The sequence below is a fragment of the Sapajus apella genome, unplaced genomic scaffold, assembly GCF_009761245.1.
Source record: "Sapajus apella isolate SASKATOON/1434 unplaced genomic scaffold, GSC_monkey_1.0 scaffold15, whole genome shotgun sequence".
Lineage (NCBI taxonomy): Eukaryota > Metazoa > Chordata > Mammalia > Primates > Cebidae > Sapajus > Sapajus apella.
Window position 1 is genome coordinate 28303639 of NW_022436955.1, and position 21440 is coordinate 28325078.

Genomic DNA, 21440 nt, shown 5'->3' on the forward strand with positions numbered 1-21440 from the left:
CATTTGTATATTTATTTATTTGCTCACTCAGCTCCATGGAGCCAAGGTCTTTATCTTGTTCCCTGCCGAATTTCCCTAATTCCTAATCTAGTGCCTGGCATATAATAGGTGCTTAAAAAAATACTTGTTCAACAAATGAATGAGTGCATGATGTTGAGTCTCTCTGGAGAGACCACGGAGGAATCTAGGTAGTGATGATTATTTCCTAGGGGTTGATGGGATTGACACCCCACCAGCCACGTCACCAGGCACTGCATGGCCGAGCCCCAGGCGGCTTGACCCATGAGCTGGAATCGCCGTCACTGATCAGAGCCCTTCTGTGCCTCCAGACTTCCAGCATCTGTAAGACGGCCGTGCACGCAGGAGTCATCAGTAACGAGAGCGGGGGCTACGTGGACGTGATGCCCGTGGATAAAAAGAAGACCTACGTGGGCTCCCTGAGGAACGGAGTTCAGTCTGACAGGTAGGACGGTGTTCTCCAAGCCCTGACACCCAAGGCCAGCTGCAAGTGTTCCCTCGGGGGGCCTGGGAAGAGGTCCAAAGTCTTCTTTTCTCTTTCTTTCAAAATAAGAATGTTTTTCCCTACTATCACATTTGGGATTAAGTTAAAGAAAAAAAAAAAATTCCCTATTACCAATGAACACTTTTGTAGAAAATTTGGAATCTGTAGGAACATCAGACGAGCCTGAAGATAAACAATCTCCCGTAACCCATCAGCTGGGAGAATTACTGTTAGACTTCTTGGTGCACATCCTTCCAGTTGTTTTTCTGTGTGTGTGTGTGTGTGGTGTGTGTGTGTGCACATGCGTGCTTTTTTTTTCCACAAAAAATTGGATGAAATGACAGTTACATACCCGTCATATAAAGCTACGTCATAATATAGTTACACATAATTATGTAAGATCAGGGAGGCCGGGCTCAATGGGTCATGCCTGTAATCCCAGCACTTTGGGAGGCCAAGGCGGGTGGATCACCTGAGGTCGGCAGTTCGAGACCAGCCTGACCAACATAGTGAAACCTCGACTCTACTAAAAACGGAAAAATTAGCTGGGTGTGGTGGTGCATGCCTGTAATCCCAGTTACTTGAGGGGCTGAGGCAGGAGAATTGCTTGAACCCGGGAGGCGGAGGTTGCAGTGAGATGAGACTGCGCCGTGGTACTCCAGCTGTGTGACAAGAAGAAAGCGCCATCTCAACAAAGGAAAAAAAAAGTCCCTAGAAGTGAAATTTCTGGGTGGGGCCTTTCCAGAGTGTCCTTCAAAAAGGGCCCCACCCTCGTTGGGGCTGCCAGTCCCTGCCTGGTCTCACGCCACTCATTCTTATAGAACAGCTCATGGCCTGGGAGCCCGAGACCCACGGCCAGTTCTGGGGTTCTCTAGAGCTTTACAGCTGCTAAGAAGGCACTGGCCCTCAGCCTCTGTTCACTGATCTGTAAAGTGGGGATGCTTGTCACATCCACCTGGGGGCAGATCCTGCTTGGGGGAGTGATGGGCAGCTCAGGCTGCCATGATAGAGGACCACAGACCAGGCAGGAGGCTTCGACAACAGGAATCCGGCTTCTCATAGCCCTGGAGACTGGAAGTCTGAGGTCAAGGTGCCGGCAGGGTTGGTGTCTCCGGAGGGCTCTCTCCTTGGCTTGCAGACGGCTGTCTTCTTCCCTGCGTCTTTAGGTGGTCTTCCCTGTGTGTGCTGGGCCCTAATCTCCCCTTCTAAGAACCCCAAATGTCTTGGATTAGGGCCTACCCTCAAGGCCTCATTTCACCTTGATTATCTCTGATTTTGTTTGGTTTTGTTTGAGACAGAGTTTTGCTCTTGTTGCCCAGGCTGGAGTGCAACGGTGTCATCTCTGCTCACTGCAGCCTCCGCCTCCTGGGTTCAAGCGATTCTCCTGGCTTAACCTCCCAAATAGCTGGGACTACTGGTGTGTGCCACTATGCCTGGATAATTTTTGTATTTTTAGTAGAAATGGGGTTTTGCTATGTTGGCCAGGCTGGTCTCGAACTCTTGACCTCAGGTGATCCGCCTGCCTTGGCCTCCCAAAGAGTTGGGATTACAGGCGTGAGCCACCGTACCCGGTCACTTTGAAGATCTCCAAATACATTCTGAGGTGCACTTGAGAGTTAGGACTTTAACATAGGGATTTTGAGAGCCCACAGGTGAGCTCATAACAGGGCAATGCTGAAGATTTCATATTTGAGGGACCCTCTTTAAAGAAGAAATGAAATCAAGGCTGTAACGAGCCCTGGGCCCTCAGATGCCCAAATCTTCCTGCCTCCTGGGACATGGCCCATGCTCCCACCACCAGCCTCCTGGGCTTGCCCTGTCTCTGAAGACACCGCAGCATCAGTTGTACCCAGATGATACCCATTCTTCCTGGGATCCCTGCCCGGTGACTCTGCCGTCGGCAGCCCTGAAGAGCCCCAGTAGACAGCGTCCATGTCTTCTCCTTTAGCACATGCAGTCTTTGTTTGGGAAAAGCTTAATGAAGGGAAATTCCACTGATTTAATGGGAGGGAAATGAAGCAGCTGATTAGGAGGAATTTCCCGGCCGGGCTGGAAAGAAGTCCCAGGGCATCAATTTACTGAGCTCTTTGTGCCCTCTTTAAGAGAAAACAGTCTTCCTGAGCAGCGCAGCCGGCTGGGTTTTGTTCCCTGTCGGGCTGATTCATGAGAACATCACGGCAGGGCCCTGTGGGCTTGGGGACAGGGGCCTCACTGTGGGGCCGCATTCGTGGGTGCTTGGGGAGGGCAGGGATGGAGAGAAGGCCCCCGAAGCAGCTCCTCTCCCGCTATCACCCAGGGTGTGGGGGGGCTATCGGTCTTCCTTCCTGTGACACCCACCCAAATCACCACTGTCACTGTCTTTGTAGATGCCTTTCAGGCATCCCTCCCAGGCACACATGTCACTGGTGCCTTCTGCACTCTAGAAAGGTTTTACTGATTTTCGGCAGCATTTCCAGAGTAAGGACTTGGCTTCTCTTCGTTCGTGGACTGTGTGCCCCTTCGTCCTGTGGACTGATGTCTGTGATAATGCTTGGATTCAGCTTTTCTGTGCCTCAGTTTCCTCACCTGTAATGGGGAAAACATATTACCTGCCCCCTGGGGTGGTGGGCAGGGCAGGAGGTCTCCAGGTGGGGTCCCCAGGCTGGCAATGTCCAAATCAACCCAGAGCCTGTTGGAAAAGCACATCCTCTGGCCATACCCAGCCCCGCTGCATCGGACTCTCTTCGAGGGTCCCAGCAGCCTGCATGTGAGCAGGTCCGCTGTTCTAAGAGTGACACGGACCTGGCAAACCTGACACTCACGTCCCACTCTTGGTCCAGCCTGGCATACAGGGAGAGTGCAGAGCCCGTTAGATCTGGAAATAGCAGCTCAGTAGTTTCTGATTCTCAGGATTTCTGGACACATAAAGGGATTTTCAGTCACCTGACCCTTGAGATTCTCAGCACTGAGTTGTCCAGTACAGTCGCCACCAGCCAGGGGTGCTCACTGAGACCTAAAATGGGCTTATCCTTTTTTTTTTCTAATTTTCTTTTCAGGAGTTAGGGAGGGGATGCGGTGGGAGAGGCACTGGGACAAAATGGGCTTATCCTGAGCCCATGAGGAGATGTGCGTGAGTGTGAAATACACACCGCATCTCCAAGATTTTCTACCCATGATTCTCATATTATTTTGCTGTTAAGAGTCGTTCAGCTGGGCGCAGTGGCTCACACCTGTAAACCCAGCACTTTGGGAGGCCGAGGTGGGTGGATCACCTGAGGTCAGGAGTTTGAGACCAGCCTGACCAACATGGTGAAACCCCATCTCTACTAAAAATACAAAAATTAGCCGAGCATGGTGGTACACACCTGTAATCCCGGCTACTTGGGAAGCTGAGGCAGGAAAATCGCTAGAACCCAGGAGGTGGAGGTTGCAGTGAGCCAAGATTGTGCCACTGCACTCCAGCCTGGGTGACAGAGCAAGACTCTATCTCGAAAACAAACTCTGTCTCAAAACAAACAAAAAAAGAGTCATTCGTTTACTGAATACTTATCGTGCACCTGTGCTGAGATCCAGGGACACAGATGGTTGAGTCCATAGAAGTTATAGCTCAGTAGGGAGTGAGCACTGCAGCCCCCCACAGACTGCTAGCTGGGAGAGCACGTGGCACCCACTGCACTGCCCCAATATTCTTGGACGCTGCTCTACCACTCCCCTGCGGGGTCACCTCGGTCAGGCAGTTTCCTCAAGCCTTGGCAGCTCCTCTGTCTGTTGAGTCGCCGCCGTGAGAATTACTTGAGAGCGTGTGTGCCAAGCCCTTGGCTAGTGGCTCACAGCAAGCATGATATAAAACCCGGTGGCACCTGTCGTCACAACCTCAAGATGCCATGGTTCCTTTCTCATCGGGTCAGATGGCTCTGTCCTAGGAAATGGTCTACATGAGTGAACGGCAAGGGTAAGGGGTTGGGGATCTCAAAGGAATTCGTTATTTCATCTCTGCCTCCATCCTTCCGATGCTCCGTCCACATAGGTTTCACGCACTTAGGGAGCACTGACGATGTCCCAGGCACCCAGGATCGCACGGGGAGCACAACAGCGGATCTGTCCCCTCGTGGGATTTGCCATCTATTGTGAGGACACAGTACAGAAACGATGCCAGTGGTGGGGCCCAGGGGTCAGTGTTGTGGAGGGACAGTTCAGGGAAGCATCGAGAGGGCCAGTCTTACCCCAGAGGGGACTCCTTGGTGACATGGCTCCCAAGAGAACCCTGTAGAGACAGCTGGGTGTGGCCATGCCCTGTCCTTTTCTTATCTTGCTGGGACCTCAGCCTTTGTCTCTACACAAAGCTCGGGGCTGGGAAATTTCCCAGGAGCTTGTTCCCAATAGAGTCTGTGGAAACCCAGCCTGGAGCCAGAGGCTGGCTGTGTCCCTGATGGCTGCTGGGCCCCAGAGGGGTCACAGGCAGTCCCAAGGGAGAGGCAGATGTTGTGTTACTGTGGCCAGATCACAGCAAACTGTTTTTTACATGTAGGGAGCCCTTCAATTACACAACCAACCAAACCTTCTGAACAAAATTCTCCACACACAGGGCCAGAAATCTGTTCTGCTTCATGGTGGTTTTGGTTTAGCAACGGTCCTCTTCTAGAGAGGACTTCCTGGAAATTTTGAAAGTCAGTCGTGCAGAAATGAGACAATGTAAGAGACCAGCACCTGTTTTCTCACCCCAGCCCGCCAGGGTAGCAAAGGAAAGAAAAGACATCAGGAAGAGCATTTCCCCAAGAATATTCAGACACCTTCGTCAGTATCAGGACGAAGGTGTCTGAATATTCTAGGGGAAATGCTGGACATCTGGTGAGTGCTAGTTCGTAATTTTTTCTTAGATCAGAACCATTTTTTAACACAGATTTTGCAAGAGATTGGGAAATACATCAACCATGACAGTGAGCATTCTTGGTCACTTGTGTTTTTAAAATGTCACCTTTATCCAAAGGTACATATGGGTGGACCTCCATCTGAATCACAAATTCATTCACCTAACATTTAGGGCAGCCCCTGTGGTAGGAGCTGGGGACACAGCAAGGAAGAGAAGAGAGAAAAATCTGTCCTCAGAGGGATGTAGTCTGCTGTGGCAAGTACAGCGGAGATGTGACGTGAGCACATATGAGATTCTAAAGTTTCTAGAAGCCAAAGGAAGAAGTGACAGAAGGGAAATCTTAGGACACATTTTACTTATCCCGCTGTATCCGTACTATTTCAATATGTAATCAATAGAAAATTATTATTAGTAATAAGAAATGTACATTCTTTTTTGGGTATAAAATCTTGGAGGTCTGGTGTGTGTTTCACACTACACACATCTCCATTTGGATGAGCCCATTTTGGGTCTCAGTGAGCGCCCACAGCTGGTGGCTACTGTGTTAGACAACTCAGCACTGAGAGTCTCCAGGGTCAGGTGACTGAAGATCTCGCTATGTGTCCAGAAATCCTGAGAAACAGAAACTATTGAGCTGTTATTTCCAGATCGGATGAGCTCTGCACTGTCCCCCAAGCCAGGCTGGACCAAGGCTGGGACGTGAGGTTCTCTGTGCTGTGCAGAGGAGCTGCTGATAGCAGACAGGCAGGTTCCTTTCCTGCACCCACATCCCAAACTTCTGCCAGCTCTGCACACATTAGCACATCTAATTCCCCAGCAGCCCTGCAAGGCAACACCTGTCGTTACCCCTGTTGCTTCCTTTGAGATGGAGTCTTGCTCTGTCTCCCAGGCTGGAACGCAATGGTGCAATCTCAGCTCACTGAGACCTCCTGGCCTCAAGTGATTCTCCTGCCTCAGCCTCCTGAGTAGCTGGGATTACAGGCACACACCACCACACCTGGCTAATTTCTGTATTTTTAGTAGACATGGGTTTCACCATGTTAGTCAAGCTAGTCTTGAACTCCTGACTTTGTGATCCACCCACCTCGGCCTCCCAAAGTGCTGGGATTACAGGCATGGCCCCTAAGGATGCCTGCCCCCCCACCCTTTTTTTTTTGGTATGTTTAGTAGAGATGGGGTTTTACCATGTTGGCCAGGCTGGTCTCGAATTCCTGAACTCAAGTGATTTGCCCACCTCAGCCTCCTAAAATGCTGGGATTACAGGTGTGAGCCACCGCACCTGGCCAGGGTTGGAATCTTTTAAAAAAAACATAGGTAGGTAGGTAGGTAGGTAGATGGATAGACAGACACACACAGACACACAGATAACATGCATGCGTGCACACACACACACACACACACACACACCGACAGTCCTAGACATTTAGGAGCATTCAACTTACGACTTTTCAACTTTATCATGGTGTGAGAGCCATACGTATTCAGCAAAAACCATACTTCAAATTTTGCATTTTGATTGAAATTCTTCGTACTAACTTCTTTGTAAAATAGGCCGGTGTTCGGTGATTTTGCCTAACTGTGGGTAAGGTCAGTGTCCTGGGCACACGGAGGACAGGCGAGGCTGAGCTGTGGTGTAGGTGAGGTGCATTCAGTGCATTTCTGGTGTGTATTTCTGCCTTCCGGTGAGTTTATCAGGGCACAACACGCTGTAAATTGGGAAGCGTCTGTGTCCAGTCATGTGGGTACAATCATCCACATAGAGACAGTTATGTACATGTAAGTAGTATTTCTTGATAATTCAAAAGAAATTACACTTTTTTTTTTTTTTTTTTTTTAGAGAGAGAGATGGAGTCTCTTTCTGTCGCCCAGGCTGGAGTGCAGTGGCATGATCTCGGCTCACTGCAACCTCCGCCTGCTGAGTTCAAGCAGTTCTCCTGCCTCAGCCTCCCAAGTAGCTGGGACTACAGGCGCATGCCACCATGCCCGGCTAATTTTTTTGTATTTTTAGTAGAGGCTGTGTTAGCCAGAATGGTCTCAATGTCCTGACCTCATGATCCTCCTGCCTTAGCCTGTCAAAGTGCTGAGATTACAGGCGTGAGTTACCATACCCGGGCTAGAAATGACACTTTTTAAAAGCCAGAGGACTAAGCAGTCAGGAGTTCCTCTTCTGCTGTCCTTTTAACACTGGGTTCAGGACTCCCCGGGGCAGCTTCCCTGTCTGCTCCTGGAACCAGAACCGGCCGTCCACTCTCCTTAACCCCGTCTGTGTCCAGTGATGCCAAAGTCAAGCTCTCCCTCTCCGGGTCACATTCAAGGCAACCAAGGGGAATGCAGCCCAGCGAGCCTGACCCTGGCTGCCCCCGTGTTTCCGGAGAGCTCTTTAGAGAGTCCCTGGATTGTTCCTGCCTCTTCACTCTGGCCTTTAAATGGGCTTTCTAGGCCAGGCATGGTACCTCATGTCTGTAATCCCAGCACATTGGGAGGCTGAGGTGGGAGAATCACATGAGGCCGGGAGTTCAAGACCAGCTTGGCCAACAGGGCAAAGAAACCCTGTATCTACTAAAAATACAAAACAAAACAAAAAAATTAGCCAGGCCTGGTGGCGCATACCTGTGGTCCCAGCTACTCAGGAGGCTGAGGCAGGAGAATTGCTTGAACTCAGGAAGTGGAGGCTGCAGAGTGGAGATCGCACCACTGCAGTCCAGCCTGGGCGACAGAGCGAAACTCTGTGCCCTGCCTGAGGGATTTTGAATACTCTTTATAAAAGTTGTTTACTGCTCTTTATGAAAGTTGTTTGACACACTTTATAAAAAGTGCAATGCTTTTTATGAAAATTACCCAGAAATACTGCAGCAATTTATACTGCTTTCAGGCATGTGTGGGAGTTACAAGCTAATCCAGAAAGAGAATCAGAGGGCAAGATTTGGAAGAGAAGGGCGGGAGGGGTGTTTTATAATTATCAAGCCACACTTCGTCTTCATCTGACACTTAAAACTATCGACTTCCCCAGCATACCTGGAGCTTAATAACTGCTTGAGGTTGGCCGGGCGCGGTGGCTCATGCCTGTAATCCCAGCACTTTGGTAGGCCGAGGTGGGCGGATCATCTGACGTCAGGAGTTTGAAACCAGCCTGACCAACCTGGAGAAACCCCATCTCTACTAAAAATACAAAATTAGCCGGGCATAATGGCGCACGCCTGTAATCCCAGCTACTCGGGAGGCTGAGGCAAGAGAATCAGTTGAACCTGGAAGGCAGAGGTTGTGGTGAGCCGAAATCACGCCATTGCACTCCAGCTGGGTAACAAGAGCGAAACTCCATATCAAAAAAAAAAAAAAACCCGCTCAAGGCGTGAACAACTGGGGACGCACCTGAACGTGGAGAATTTTTCTTGGCAGCCCAAACCCGTGGCGATTCTTACCTGTGGCAGTGGATGGCACCAATATTTGACAGTGCCAGTTGTTGCCCAGTGGCACCCTGGGTTGGTGTCAGCATACTGTTTGATATGTTAGGAAATACCTTCCCCGCTTGGCGGCACCGGCTCTTACTTCCAAGGTGGGCAGGTTGTTTAAAGGGGGTGCGTTAACACCCAGGTTGTCCAGGCAAGACATTGGGCTGGCAGTGTCCACATCTGGACAGCAGCCTGAATGGCTCCCTCGTCCCTGGATTGTTCAGGCCCTGAGAACATGAGAACCACTGCGCCATCCGTAGACTCTCCAGACCCGTAGTGAGTCAAGAGGGTCACAGACCCCTGGCAATCTTCCCCACGTGGCTGGCCCCCATGCAGAATAACCAAGTACCTTGTGGTCCTATTGGTCCTCCCAGGATATTGATTTGGGCAAAGCATCCAGTGAAATCTTACATGCCCCAAGGCCTGAGGAGGGCCCTGGGATCTGAGCTTTCCAGAAACCAGCAGGGCTGCCAGGGTCACCCCCGCCTCTGGGTGGTTACTCCGTCTCCTCCTCCTGGTCCAGAGCCTCCTGCGGCCGAGCGTTCTGCCCAAGCCTTGGCTCTTGGCGTTTCTTCACAGCTCCGTCTCTCCGAGTGCTCCCATCTGATACACGTTTCAAAAGTTCAATCCCAGGGTAGCCAAAAGCATGAAGCTGCCACAGAGAAAGGCTGAAAAACAACCAGACATTCCAAGCAGGCTGCCCTCGGGGGATTGCAGATCTGACCCAGCAGTCTGAGAGGGCCGGGGTCACCTGGCGAGCCTGGCAGTTTCCAGTCTGGGGGTTCTCTCTTTTTTTTTTTTTTTTTTTTTTGAGATGGAGTCTCGCTCTGTTGTCCTGGCTGGAGTGCAGTGGCATGGTCTTGGTTCACTGCAATCTCCGCCTCCCAGGTTCAAGTGATTCTCCTGCCTCAGTCTCCCAAGTAGCTGGGACTACAAGTGTGTGCCACCACACTCGGCTAATTTTTTTGTATTTTTAGTAGAGACAGGGTTTCACCATGTTGGCCAGGCTGGTCTCGAACTCCTGACCTCGTGCTCCACCCGCCTCGGCCTCCCAAAGTGCTGGAATTACAGGCGTGAGCCACTGCACCCGGCCTGGGGACTCTCTTTGTTTGGAGTAGGGCTCCTAAAGGAAATGCTGCCTGTAAATCATAAGTAGGCTGTAAATCTTACGCTCAGACGCCTTCATCATGAGCAAAAGGCAAACTAAAATGATATCTGGATGCCACTCCTTACCTTCCATTGGTGAAGAACCAAAAGCGACACATCACAAGGTGCTGAGTCGGGGGCAGTGGGCATCACACAGCCCTGTTGTCATTGTCTCGGGAGCCGGCTGGTGTTATGTTTATGCAGGCCAGGTTGGCAGCTGTCACCATGCAAATGCATGTCCTTTGGTCTGGCAATTCCACTCCTAGGAGCTCACTCTTAGATACTCTCACACAAATGCAGAAAGTCCCATGGACAACGATGATATTGTTAACAAAGGTAAAACATTAGAAAACACGGGCTCAGTGGCTCATGCCTGTAATCCATTCTGGGAGGCTGAGACGGAAGGATTGCTTGAGCCCAGGAATTCAAGACCAGCCTGGACAGCAACATGGTGAAATCGCATCTCTAAAAAATATAAAAATTAGAAACAGATTTGTATATATATATATCTATATATATAAATTAACCCAGCACGGTGGTATGCACCTGTGGTTCTAGCTACTCAGGAGACTGAGGTGGGAGGATCACTTGAGCCCAGGAGGTTGTGGCTGCAGTGAGTTGTGATGGCATCACTATACCAAAAAAAAAAAAAAAAAAAAAAAAATTAGAACTAAGTGTCCACCAATAGGGGCCCAGTTAAATATAATACGTTACTACAGTGGAATGCTATGCAGCTGATAAAATGAATGAGTTATTTCTGTATGGAAAAGCAGCAAATCCCAAGATACATTATTAAGCTAAAAAAGCAAAGTGCAGAGTGATATGTCTTTAGTAGTACGTACATAATATTTCTGTGAAAAAATGGGTGAGGGAAAAAATATAGTAATTGTCTGCATCTGTACAAGATGGCTTTGGGGAGGAGAACTTGGTGCAGAAAGACAGACTTGAGAGGACGAGTGTTTTTTGCCTTTAAAATCTAGACTAATATGCAAGAATGGTGTCTTTTAAACTAAAAGGCACAGCTATGATCAATCTTCGTTTTTGTTTTTTTTCCTTTTAACCAAACTGCCTTCGGCAAATGGGCATTAGATCAGTCTTTTCCAGTGAATTCTGGTGTGGAAGGAACACTCCTGTCTGCAGTTTTTTTTTTGACACAATGTCTCACTGTGTTGCCCAGGCTGGGGTGCAATGGCACGATCTTGGCTAATTGCAGTCTCTACCTCCTGGGTTCAAATGATTCTCCTGCCTCAGCCTCCCAAGTAACTGGGATTAAAGGAACCTGCCACCACACCCGGCTAATTTTTTTTTTTGTATTTTTAGTAGAGACGGGGTTTCACCATGTTAACCAGGCTGATCTTGAACTCCTGACCTCAAGTGATCTCCCCACCTCAGCCTCTCAAAGTGCTGGGATTACAGGGGTGAGCCACCGCGCCCGGCTCTGGTTGCACTTTGTGAACAGCGCTTTGGGGTCTAGAAGGCACCATGCTGTCTTTTAGAACAGAATTCCTACAAATGTGAGTTTGCAAGATCTAATTGGCTTTTATTAGCAATTTGTGTATCAGGCAACATCCCGTCTACAGAATAGAAAGGTGCTCCCATGAGTCAGCAAAAGGCTACAGAGACTAGAAACGGGGAAATTCCGACGTGTCGCCTCGGTTACTCTCCTTGTAGGATGAGAGTGTGGGGAGCACACTACCCTGCCGGCTCAGAGGGACTGCGGCCCTTTTGATTGGTTGTTGCTGCTGTACGTCTCCTATTTTTTGGAAAACTGGCTCGTTTCTTCTTTTTTGCGACAATGTCTCACTCTGTTGCCCAGGCTGGAGTGCAGTGGTGTGATCTCGGCTCACTGTAACGTCCACCTTCTAGGTTCAAGCAATTCTCCTGCCTCAGCCTCCTAAGTAGCTGGGATTACAGGCACCTGCTACCACGCCCAGCAGGAGAATCGCTGGAAGCTGGGAGGCAGGGGTTGCTGTGAGCTCACGCTGTTGTACTCTAGCCTGGGTGACAGAGTGAGACTCTGTCTCAACAAAAGAAAAAAAAAAAAAAAAAAGACAACATGATTGGAAGTCCAGAAATAAACCATCACACTTCTAGTCCATTGATTTCTATGAGTGCCAAGACCATTCAGTGGGCAAATAATAGTTTCTCAACAAATAGTGCAAAGGCAATTAGATGTTTACATGTAAAACCGTGATGTTAGATCTTTGCCTCATACCGTATATAAAAAATTAACTCAAATTGATCAAAGGCTAAAATATAAGAGCTAAAAATTACAGAAGTCTTAGAAGAAAACAAGTATAAATCCTTCATGACCTTGAGTTAAGCAAGGTTTGTTAAATATAATGCCAAAAGCACAATCTAGAAATGAAAACAAATTGATAAATTGAATTCTATCAAAGTTTAAAACTTTTGGACTTTAAAGACACCATTAGGCAACACCCGTAATCTCAGCACTTTAGGAGGCTGAGGCAGGAGGATCACTTGGGCCCAGAAGTTTGAGACCAGCCTGGGCAACATTGTGTATAGACTCCATTGGAACAAAAAATAAATCAATCAGGCATGGTGACATGTTACTCAGGAGGCTGAGGAGGGAGGATCGCTTGAGCCCAGGAGGTTAAGGCCGATGTGAGCCATGATTGTGTCACTGCACTGAGGCCTGGGTGACAGAGAGACCTTGTGTCTAAAATCGTTTTTAAAAATTATCTAACACTGGTTTGTGGAGGTGACTGCATAACCCTATAAAATCTCTAAAAACCATTAAATTGTACACTTAGAAAAGATGAATTTCCGTGCTGTGTCCTAGTTAATAAAGCTGGTTTGGTTTTTTGCTGTTGCTGTTTTGGAAACAGAGCCTCACTCTCTTGTCCAGGTAGGAGTGCAGTGGCAAGATCTTGGCTCACTGCAAACTCCACGTCCCGGGTTCAAGTGATTCTCTTGCCTCAGCCTGCAAGTATAGCTGGAATTAGAGATGTGCACCATCATACCTGGTTAATTTTTTGGAGAGACAGGGTTTTGCCATGTTGACCAGGCTGCTCTCAAACTCCAGACCTCAAATGATCCACCTGCCTTGGCCTCCCAAAGTTGGAATTACAGGCATGAGCCACCACACCTGACCAATAAAGCTTTTTTTAAAAATCCGTTTGGTTATCTGGAGGATTTAACTCCTCTGTGAGGGGGCAGTTTTCAGTGGCTGCGGGACCCTGGTAAGTGACTTGATTTCCTGGTGTCTCCGTTTCCTCCCCTGTGAAGGAGGAATAACACCTCCCTCAGGAGGAAGGCAAGAGGCAGTGAAGGCAGCCGGCTTATGCAGTAATGCTGACATAGCAGCTGCTAATCTGCCCCAGACGCCACTGTTCGGGTCAACAGGTGGTAGTGAAGCCAGGCAGAGGTCTGGGAGGGTGAGTCCAGTCCAGACAGACCGGGGCCAGCAAATCCCTGAGTTAAAAGGAAATGACCTAGAATCAGACAGATGCTCTGACCTAGAATCAGACGGTTGCTCGTTTGCAAAGAAAATGGGATTTGCCAGCTGTTCTCAGCTCAAGGCATGCTCTGTTTCTGGCGGCTTTGGGACAGTGTCCCTTGGCCATGGCTCCTCCACTGTGGGAGTGAGCAGGGGGCACCCCCGTCTCCCTGCCCAGCCACAGTCCCTGCAGGAGGCCCTCCGGATCTCTCATTAATGGGCTGTCTTTCTTCTTTGTCAGCCTGAAGACTCCTCGAAATGAAAAGGCCTTCCGGATCTTTGCTGTGAGGCAGTGAATTTCCAGCACGGGAGAAGGGGCATCTTCAAGAGGGCTTTGGGGTTTTGCTTTTACTTTTATTTTGTCATTGCGGGGAGGGGTATATGGAGAGTCAGGAAAGTCCCTTTGACTGGTGTTCAGTGTCCATCACTCTGTGGCCTTTTGGTGAGGTGACAGCTCATCCCCACACTGAAGCAGCAGCATCCCGGGGTGCTCAGCCAGACCCCTGGTGCCCAATCCTGCTGGGGCCCCGGGGTCTCCATCTGGGTGCCCTCTCTCCTTTAGACACCTGACCCGTCTCTTAAAGGGGACAGTTGCCAAAATATTACTTGCTATGTGTTCTTCCGTTGGTGGGGAAAGTTGATTTCAACCCCCTCCATCCCCCGCAAAGAGAGCAAACCTTCTGAGCTCACAACTGTGAAGCATTCATGCTGTCAAAAGAGGCCTTTCAAGGAAGTGCCGGTGAGTTTCAGGAATGAAGTAGAAGGTAGTTATTTAAAAATAAAAAACACAGTCCGTCCCTACTAACAGAGGAAAATGATTTTAATGTTTGCTGGTCAGACAGACAAATGGGGCGGAACAAGAGGACTGGGGGTGCGAGAGACCCCGGCTCCGCCCTGGCACGTGTCCTTGCTGGTGACCTGCCGTGGGTCCCGTTCAGTGGCCGCATGCAGGCCGGCTCTATACACAGCAGTGCTGGTTTCTGTAGAGTTCAGCAGTAACTTCAAGCGATATATCTTGTCTTTGTCAGGCCCCTTGTCTTTGTGGCCCCCCTGTTTCTGCCGTGACCTTTGGTCCCATTGAGGACTAAAAATTAGGAAATTAGGACCCTTTCTTTCTTTTTTTTTTCTAGGCATAGTGTCGCTCTTGTTGCCCAGGCTGGAGTGCAATGGCATGATCTTGGCTCACTGCAACCTCCGCCTCCCGGGGTCAAGCAATTCTCCTGCCTCAGCCTCCTGAGTAGCTGAGATTACAGGCATGCACCACCATGCCTAGCTAATTTTTTGTATTTTTAGTAGAGATGGGGTTTCTCCTTGTTGGTCAGGGTGGTCTTGAACTCCCGACGTCAGGTGATCCGCCCATCTCAGCCTCCCAAAGTGTTGGGATTACAGGCATGAGCCACCGCACCCAGCCAGGACCCTTTCTTTACACTCTACCCATTGTGGCTCCCGCCCTGCCTCAGACTGGTTTACGTGTCCTGGTTCACACCCAGGACTTTGCTTTGCAGGCGATCCTGTTTGAAGCCCCCTTCTTAACTCCGGGTCTCGTAAGGTTCCACTGAGATGTCTGATTACAACCAAAGAAGGGCTGCTCTCTGCTGCTTTTTAAAAATGACAGCTAAATGTGCAGATTCCCTACACACCCAGTGACCTATTTTTTCAGTCATGGGAGGAATGGAGTCGTCGGTACATTCCTCACCGACGTTAGCAGCTCAGTTTGTGGTTATGAAACCATCCTGTGGCCTCATGACAGCGAGAGATGGGAGTACACTAGAAGGCTCACTCTTCCTGTTTTTGTGAAAGGACGCTTGCCAACGTTCCCGCGGCTCCGAGGACTGCAGCATGCCCTGGCTCCCTCACTCTATAAAAGTGCCTCATGAACCCAGACCAAAAGCCCGCAGTGAAATGAAATACCCTCTTGTAAATAGCCTTTCTTTGCAGAAGGTGAAAATTCCACTCTCTACCACCAGGCCAGCCAATAGATCACTTTGGCGAATGCTAGTTTCAAATTTGATTCAAAATATTTCTTAGACAAAAGGACTAGCAGAAGATACTGCAGGCTGGACAGGAAACTCCGCCTGGGCACGCCTTCTTTCTTTGATTGCCTTCCTAATAAATGCAGAATCTGAAGGTAAATAGCTTAAAAAAAAAAAACCCTTTAGGAAGTTGGTAAAAAGCAGTTCGGCTCTTAGCTTGACTGAGCTAAACTTCGCAGGACTGTGTTTGTGCTTTGTGCGTCGTAGGGTGGTCGTAATTCGTAGGTATTGACTCTTCAGCCCCACATGTCGGAGAGGAATTCAGTCAGCCTGTCAGGTTGTGTGTCCAGTTACCACCAAACATCTGGGAAACTTCTGGGTGCTCAGTGTTCTGCTGCCAGACTTCGGTGGCTGTGGCTGTGTTTGCGAGGTAAATCAGGTCGCCCTGTGGGGTTTGCAGAATCAGTGAAGTGTTCAGGACAACCCCCGTGGGCTCGCTTCCGAAGCATCTCACCCAAGGGAGACTCGAAATTTCCAGTGTGAGTTGATCCCATCATTTAAAAGTAAAGTCCCGGGTTCCGTAACACCTCCTTCACTGCTAGGAGGCTAGCAGGATAGAAGGTCCTTGCCCAGAGCAGGACCTGGCTGTCTTTTTTTTTTTTTTTTTCTGAGACCAAGTCTCATTCCATTGCCCAGGCTGGAGTGCAGCGGTGTGATCTCAGCTCACTGCAACCTCCACCTGCCGGGTGCAAGCCATTCTCCTGCCTCAGCCTCCCAAGTAACTGGGACTACAGGCGTGAGCCACCATGCCCGGCTGATTTTTCTATTTTTAGTAGAGATGGGGTGTCGCCATGTTGGCTAGGCTGGTCTCCAACTCCTGACCTCAGGTGATCCACCCACCTCAGCCTCCCGGAGTGCTGGGATTACAGGCGTGAGCCACCATGCCCCGCCATGAACCTCTCTGTTTTTATCATCCTCACAAACATCGTGAAACTGGAACATTTGTCTTCAGAAAATGGAAGCGAGACTACAGATTAGAAGCCGTGTCCCTAGCACCACCTCTCCGGTGTGTGACACAGAGCCCCTCACGCCATATCAGCACTTACCCCATGTTTAACAACGTCTTGCACCCCGCCAGCGGCGTTCCTGGCTCTCCTGCCCCCAGAATGAACATTTCGGCCTCTGTAGGAGTTTTGCGCAACCGTGTCGCAAAGCGTGTGCTGGTGTCTCATTTTGTCTGTAGGCTTCCTCAGCCCGCAGTTTGTGTGTGTGCTTTTTTCTATGAAAAATGACGTATTTTGCTACTTCCTGTGTACAGAGTTTTATTGTAAATGTTTTTTGGGCTTTGCGTGAACAGGGGCCGTGTTGTTGCAGCTGTTTCAGTAAAACTGGTTGATTTCTAAAATGTTTCCGTAACATATCTTTTAAGAACAAATCTGAACAATTTGTGAAATAAAACGTTTAAAACCATCTTTCAGGCTCTGGGCTGTTTTGTGTTCACTGCCTCTGCTAGGCTGTGTCGTGTACGCAGAGATGCTGACAGCCGGGGCTGCTGGAGACCTCCACCCCCTCCGCGGGAAGGAGGGAGCAGCTTGCCAAAATGCACGTTCAGGTTCAGCAAGGCTGGGGTGGGGCTCCCTCCGCCTCCCGGGCTCAAGCAATTCTCCTGCCTCGGCCTCCCGAGTAGCTGGGACGACAGACATGCGCCACCACGCCTGGCTAATTTTTGTATTTTTTGTAGAGATAAGGTTTCCCCATATTGCCCAGACTGCTCTCAAATTCGTGGACTCAAGTGGTCCTCCTGCCTCGGCCTCCCAAAGTGCTGGGATTACAGGCGTGAGCCAGCCTGTGTATTTCAAGGCAGGGCCTTTAAGAAGGTAATTCAGGTTAAAGGGTCCTAAGGGTGCGGCCCTGACCCGTTATGACCCATGTCCTTAGAGAGAGAGAGAGAGAGGCGTCAGCAGCGTCACAGTCCCTGGCTGTGAGTTTCTCACAAGGTTTGGTGATGCCAGTTGCCAGAGCACACTCTGAGTGGTGGCGGGCTAAGGCCATTCTATCACTGTCTAAGCTCCGGCTGCCCTAGCTATGCCCTACCGTAGACTGGGTGACTTAACCTGCAGACGTGTCTTCCTCACAGTTCCAGAGGCTGGAAGTCCAGGACCAGGGTGCCAGCAGGGTGGGTCCCCTCTGTGGCCGCTCTCTGGTTTGCAGGTGGCTGCCCCCTCGTGCAGCCTTTCCTCTGAGCACATATACTCCTGGTGCCTCTCTCTCTCTCTCTCAAGGACGCTGGTCATATTGGGTCAGGGCCCCACCTTTAGGACCCATTTAACCTCAGTTACCTCCTTAAAGGCCCTACCTTGGAATACACAGGCTGGCTCACGCCTGTAATCCCAGCACTTTGGGAGGCGGAGGCAGGAGGACCACTTGAGTCCACAAATTTGAGAGCAGTCTGGGCAATATGGGGAAACCTTATCTCTACAAAAAATATAAAAATTAGCCAGGCGTGGCAGTGCACATCTACAATCTCAGCTACTCGGGAGGCTGAGGCAGGAGAATCGCTTAGCCCGGGAGGCAGAGGTTGCCTAGAGCCAAGATGGCACCACTGCACTCCAGCCTGGGCAACAGAGCAAGACTCTGCCGCCACCCCCCCCCACACACACACACGCGAAATGCAGTCATCTTGGGGGTTAGGGCTTGTTTTGTGTGGTAACAATAAGGAAATGATCAAAGTATGATTTCACAAATCACACAGTTTATTGCTACACAAAGATTTTTTTTTTTTGAGACGGAGTTTCGCTCTTGTTACCCAGGCTGAAGTGCAATGGCCCAATCTCAGCTCACTCTAATTTCTGCCACCCAGGCTCAAGATATTCTCCTGTCTCAGCCTCCCAAGTAGCTGGGATTATAGGCACCCACCCCCATGCCTGGCTGATTTTATGTTTTTAGTAGAGACGGGGTTTCATCATATTGGCCAGGTTGGTCTCAAACGCCTGACCTCAGATGATCCACCTGCCTCGTCCTCCCAAAGTGCTGGGATGACAGGTGTGAGCCACCGGGCCCAGACTCACACAAAGATTTTTTTCCTGTAGGTTCCCAGAGCTTAAACAGGGAGAGAATGACAGCAAACTTCACAAAGAATACACTCGACAGGCAAAGTCCTTGAACCCCATGGTGAATTAGTTCCAGAACGAGCAAAGTCTAGCTGCTCAGTTAGCATGGCAACAGTCCTCAGTGTGAGGTGCAGCCTTCTGCCAGCTGTTCTTGGGAGCGCTGAAAGGTCCCCGGTCCCTGGAAAGCAGTGCCAGCATTGGCCAGAAGCTTCTGAGAGTAGCTCCAAGGTTGGCAGGGTGACCTGTCACAGCTGGAGCTTCTGGCCTTGGGAAAAAGAGCCGAGGGTGCAGCCAGAGCTCCCAAGGGTCCGTCACACTCGCAGGCCTGCCTGTGTTTGGAAGTGCAGTCGTGAGGGTCAGGAGCTCACAGACAGGGCGCGATAAGGAGTAAGATCACATTCTCCAAGGAAGAAGGGGCACAACGGGTTCTTAGTGCAGCAGAGTGTGTCACTCACGTAGCAACCTGTGGAAGTGCCTGGAATCATTTCAAAGCCATATGGGCCAGATGCAGTGAGAGGTTCGTGTCTGTAATCCCAGCACTTTGGGAGGCCAAGGTGGACAGATCACTTGAGGTCAGGAGTTCGAGACCAGCCTGGCCAACATAGTGAAACCCCGTCTCTACTAAAAATACAAAAACTAGCCGGGGATGGTGGCCCATGCCTGTAATCCCAGCTACTCAGGAGGCTGAGGCAGGAGAATCACTTGAACCCAGGAGGTGGAAGTTGCGGTGAGCCGAGATCAAGCCATTGCACTCCAGCCTGGGTGATACAGGTGAGACACCATCTCAAAAAGAAATAAATAAATAAAGCTCTATGGGTTCGGGGTGGGAAATTTAGTTCATAACAGTCACCTTCTTCCCAGGCATCAGTCCAAAGGCAGCCCCTTTCCACCCTAGCACAGTCACATCTCCCCGAGTGCCTCAGTGCGCCGAAGCCCCAGAGGAATTTGGGGCGTGCAGTGAATGCGGCTGCCTGCGTCCAGGCTCTCGAGTGCGGCCCTTTTCCATGTGTGATGGGGATAGCTTTCCTCTTTAATAAATACCAGGCCTTTACCATGTGGATTTTAAATGTTGAGTAAGTTCAGATTGTGCAGGTCAATTGCGAAGATCCGCAAGATTGGATAATAGTGGCTGATGTTTGCAAAATACTTCCAGCTCTGCCCGCAGCGTCCTCTGCGCGTGGCATTTGCCCTGCTACATGCAGGTTGTTACTGCTCCGAACATCGTTATTTTGACCAATGTGCTTGGCGTTCCCTGCGTTGTCTTCTCCTCTTAAGACTGTCAGCCATTGCTGTCCTGGCTCCTACCCCAGGAAAGGGAGGCCACAGCCGAACAGAGGGAACAAATGGGTCAATGTCGGCTTTCGAGTTTCTACACTGACTTCTGGTTTGTCTGTTTGTTTGCTTAGAGACAGGCTTGCTCTGTCACTCAGGCTGGAGGGCAGTGGTGTAAGCATTTAGGCTCGCTGCAATCTCTGCCTCCCAGTCTCAAGCAATTCTCCCACCTCAGCCGCCCAAGTAGCTGGGACCACAGGTGCATGCCTTCACCCCCGGATGATCTTTGTATTTTTTGTGGAGGTGGGGTTTCGCCATGTTGCCCAGGCTGGTCTTGAACTTCTGGACTCAAGTCATCCTCCCATCACAGCTCCTCAAAGTGCTGGGATTGCAGGTGCAAGCCACCACACCCTGCCTATTTGTTTCTTCACTTTTTAATTTGGATGCAGTTTCAGACTGGCAGAAAAGTGGCGGGAACAGTACAAAGAATCTCCATACCCCTTTCATTCAGACTCCCACGCGTTAGTATTGCGCTGCATTGCGCATTTTCTTCCTCTGTCTCATTTCTAAATTATCTAAGAGAGAATTGTAGGCATCACACTCCTTTTATCGCAATACTTTGAGCGTATATTTCCTCAGAATGAGGACATTCTCTTACATAGCCATGATATAATTTTCTAAATCAGGAAATTAACATTGGTGCGCTATATCATCTAACTGACAGACTGTTCAGGTTTTGCCAGTTGTCTCAGTAAGGTCCTTTACGGCAAAAGAAAATCTCAGGTCATGAGGTGCATTCCGTTTTCATGTTTTCTTTTCGTTTTTTTGGTTTTGGGTTGGTTTGTTTGTTTTTTGTTTTTGAGACAGGGTCTTAATCTGGTGTTGTCCAGGCTGGAGTGCAGCGGCGCAGCCAGGGCTCACTGCAGCCTCAACCTCCTGAGCTCAAGTGATCCTCCCACCTCAGCCTCCGGAGTAGCTGGGACCACGGGTGTGTGCCACCATGCCCGGCTAATTTTTGTTTTCTTTTTGGTTTCATTTTTTTGTAGAGGTGGGGTTTTGCTATGTTGCTCAGGCTGATCTCAACTCCTGAGCTCCACTCATCCTTCCCCCTCGGCCTCCCAGAGCCCTGGGATTACAGATGTGAGCCACCGGCGGGAAGCTTTAGAGTCTTTTCAGTGTCCTTGCGTCTGCAGTTGCTCCTTAGTTTATCTTTGCCTTTTTTTTTTTTCTTTTCTTTTTTTTTTTTGAGACAGGGTCTTCCTCTCTTGCTCAGGCTGGAGTGCAGTGGCATGATCTTGGCTCACTGCAACCTCCGCCTCCTGGGTTCAAGTGATTCTCCTGCCTCAGCCTCCTGAGTAGCTGGGATTACAGGCGTGAGCCACTGTGCCTGGCTTCCGTTTTTTTTAAAACTAAGTCATTATCTTCTGGAGAGGTATATTGAGACTTTGTAAATAGCCTATTCCCCATAAAAACTTCACCCACTAGTTTTTGCCTCTGTTGATGATTCTTGCCTGAGACAAGTGTTTTCTGATGGTTGCCAAAGGTGAACTTTCTAACTCCACTGCTGTTTCCACATTTATTAGTTGGCCTTGTACAGTAAGAAAGAGGTTTCCCCTCTCCATTTATTTATTTATTTATTCAAATGCACACATGCATATGTGTGTGTATACTGATATTTA

At 49.6% G+C, this 21440-nt stretch overlaps 1 protein-coding gene across 2 annotated transcripts in view; it reads left to right on the top strand.

Annotated features, from left to right (window-relative positions):
- CRISPLD2 (cysteine rich secretory protein LCCL domain containing 2) overlaps positions 1-21440 on the top strand; it is a 117973-nt gene that overhangs the window by 69906 nt on the left and 26627 nt on the right. Inside the window, exons 14-15 of one of the 2 annotated variants that reach the window (XM_032284586.1) lie at positions 330-463; positions 13648-14211. In XM_032284586.1, coding sequence (XP_032140477.1) covers positions 330-463; positions 13648-13702 — 189 coding nt within the window. In that variant the 3' untranslated portion in view covers positions 13703-14211. Of the gene's footprint in view, positions 1-329; positions 464-13647; positions 14212-21440 lie in introns of those variants that run through there. The other variant, XM_032284588.1, reaches the window with a different exon arrangement.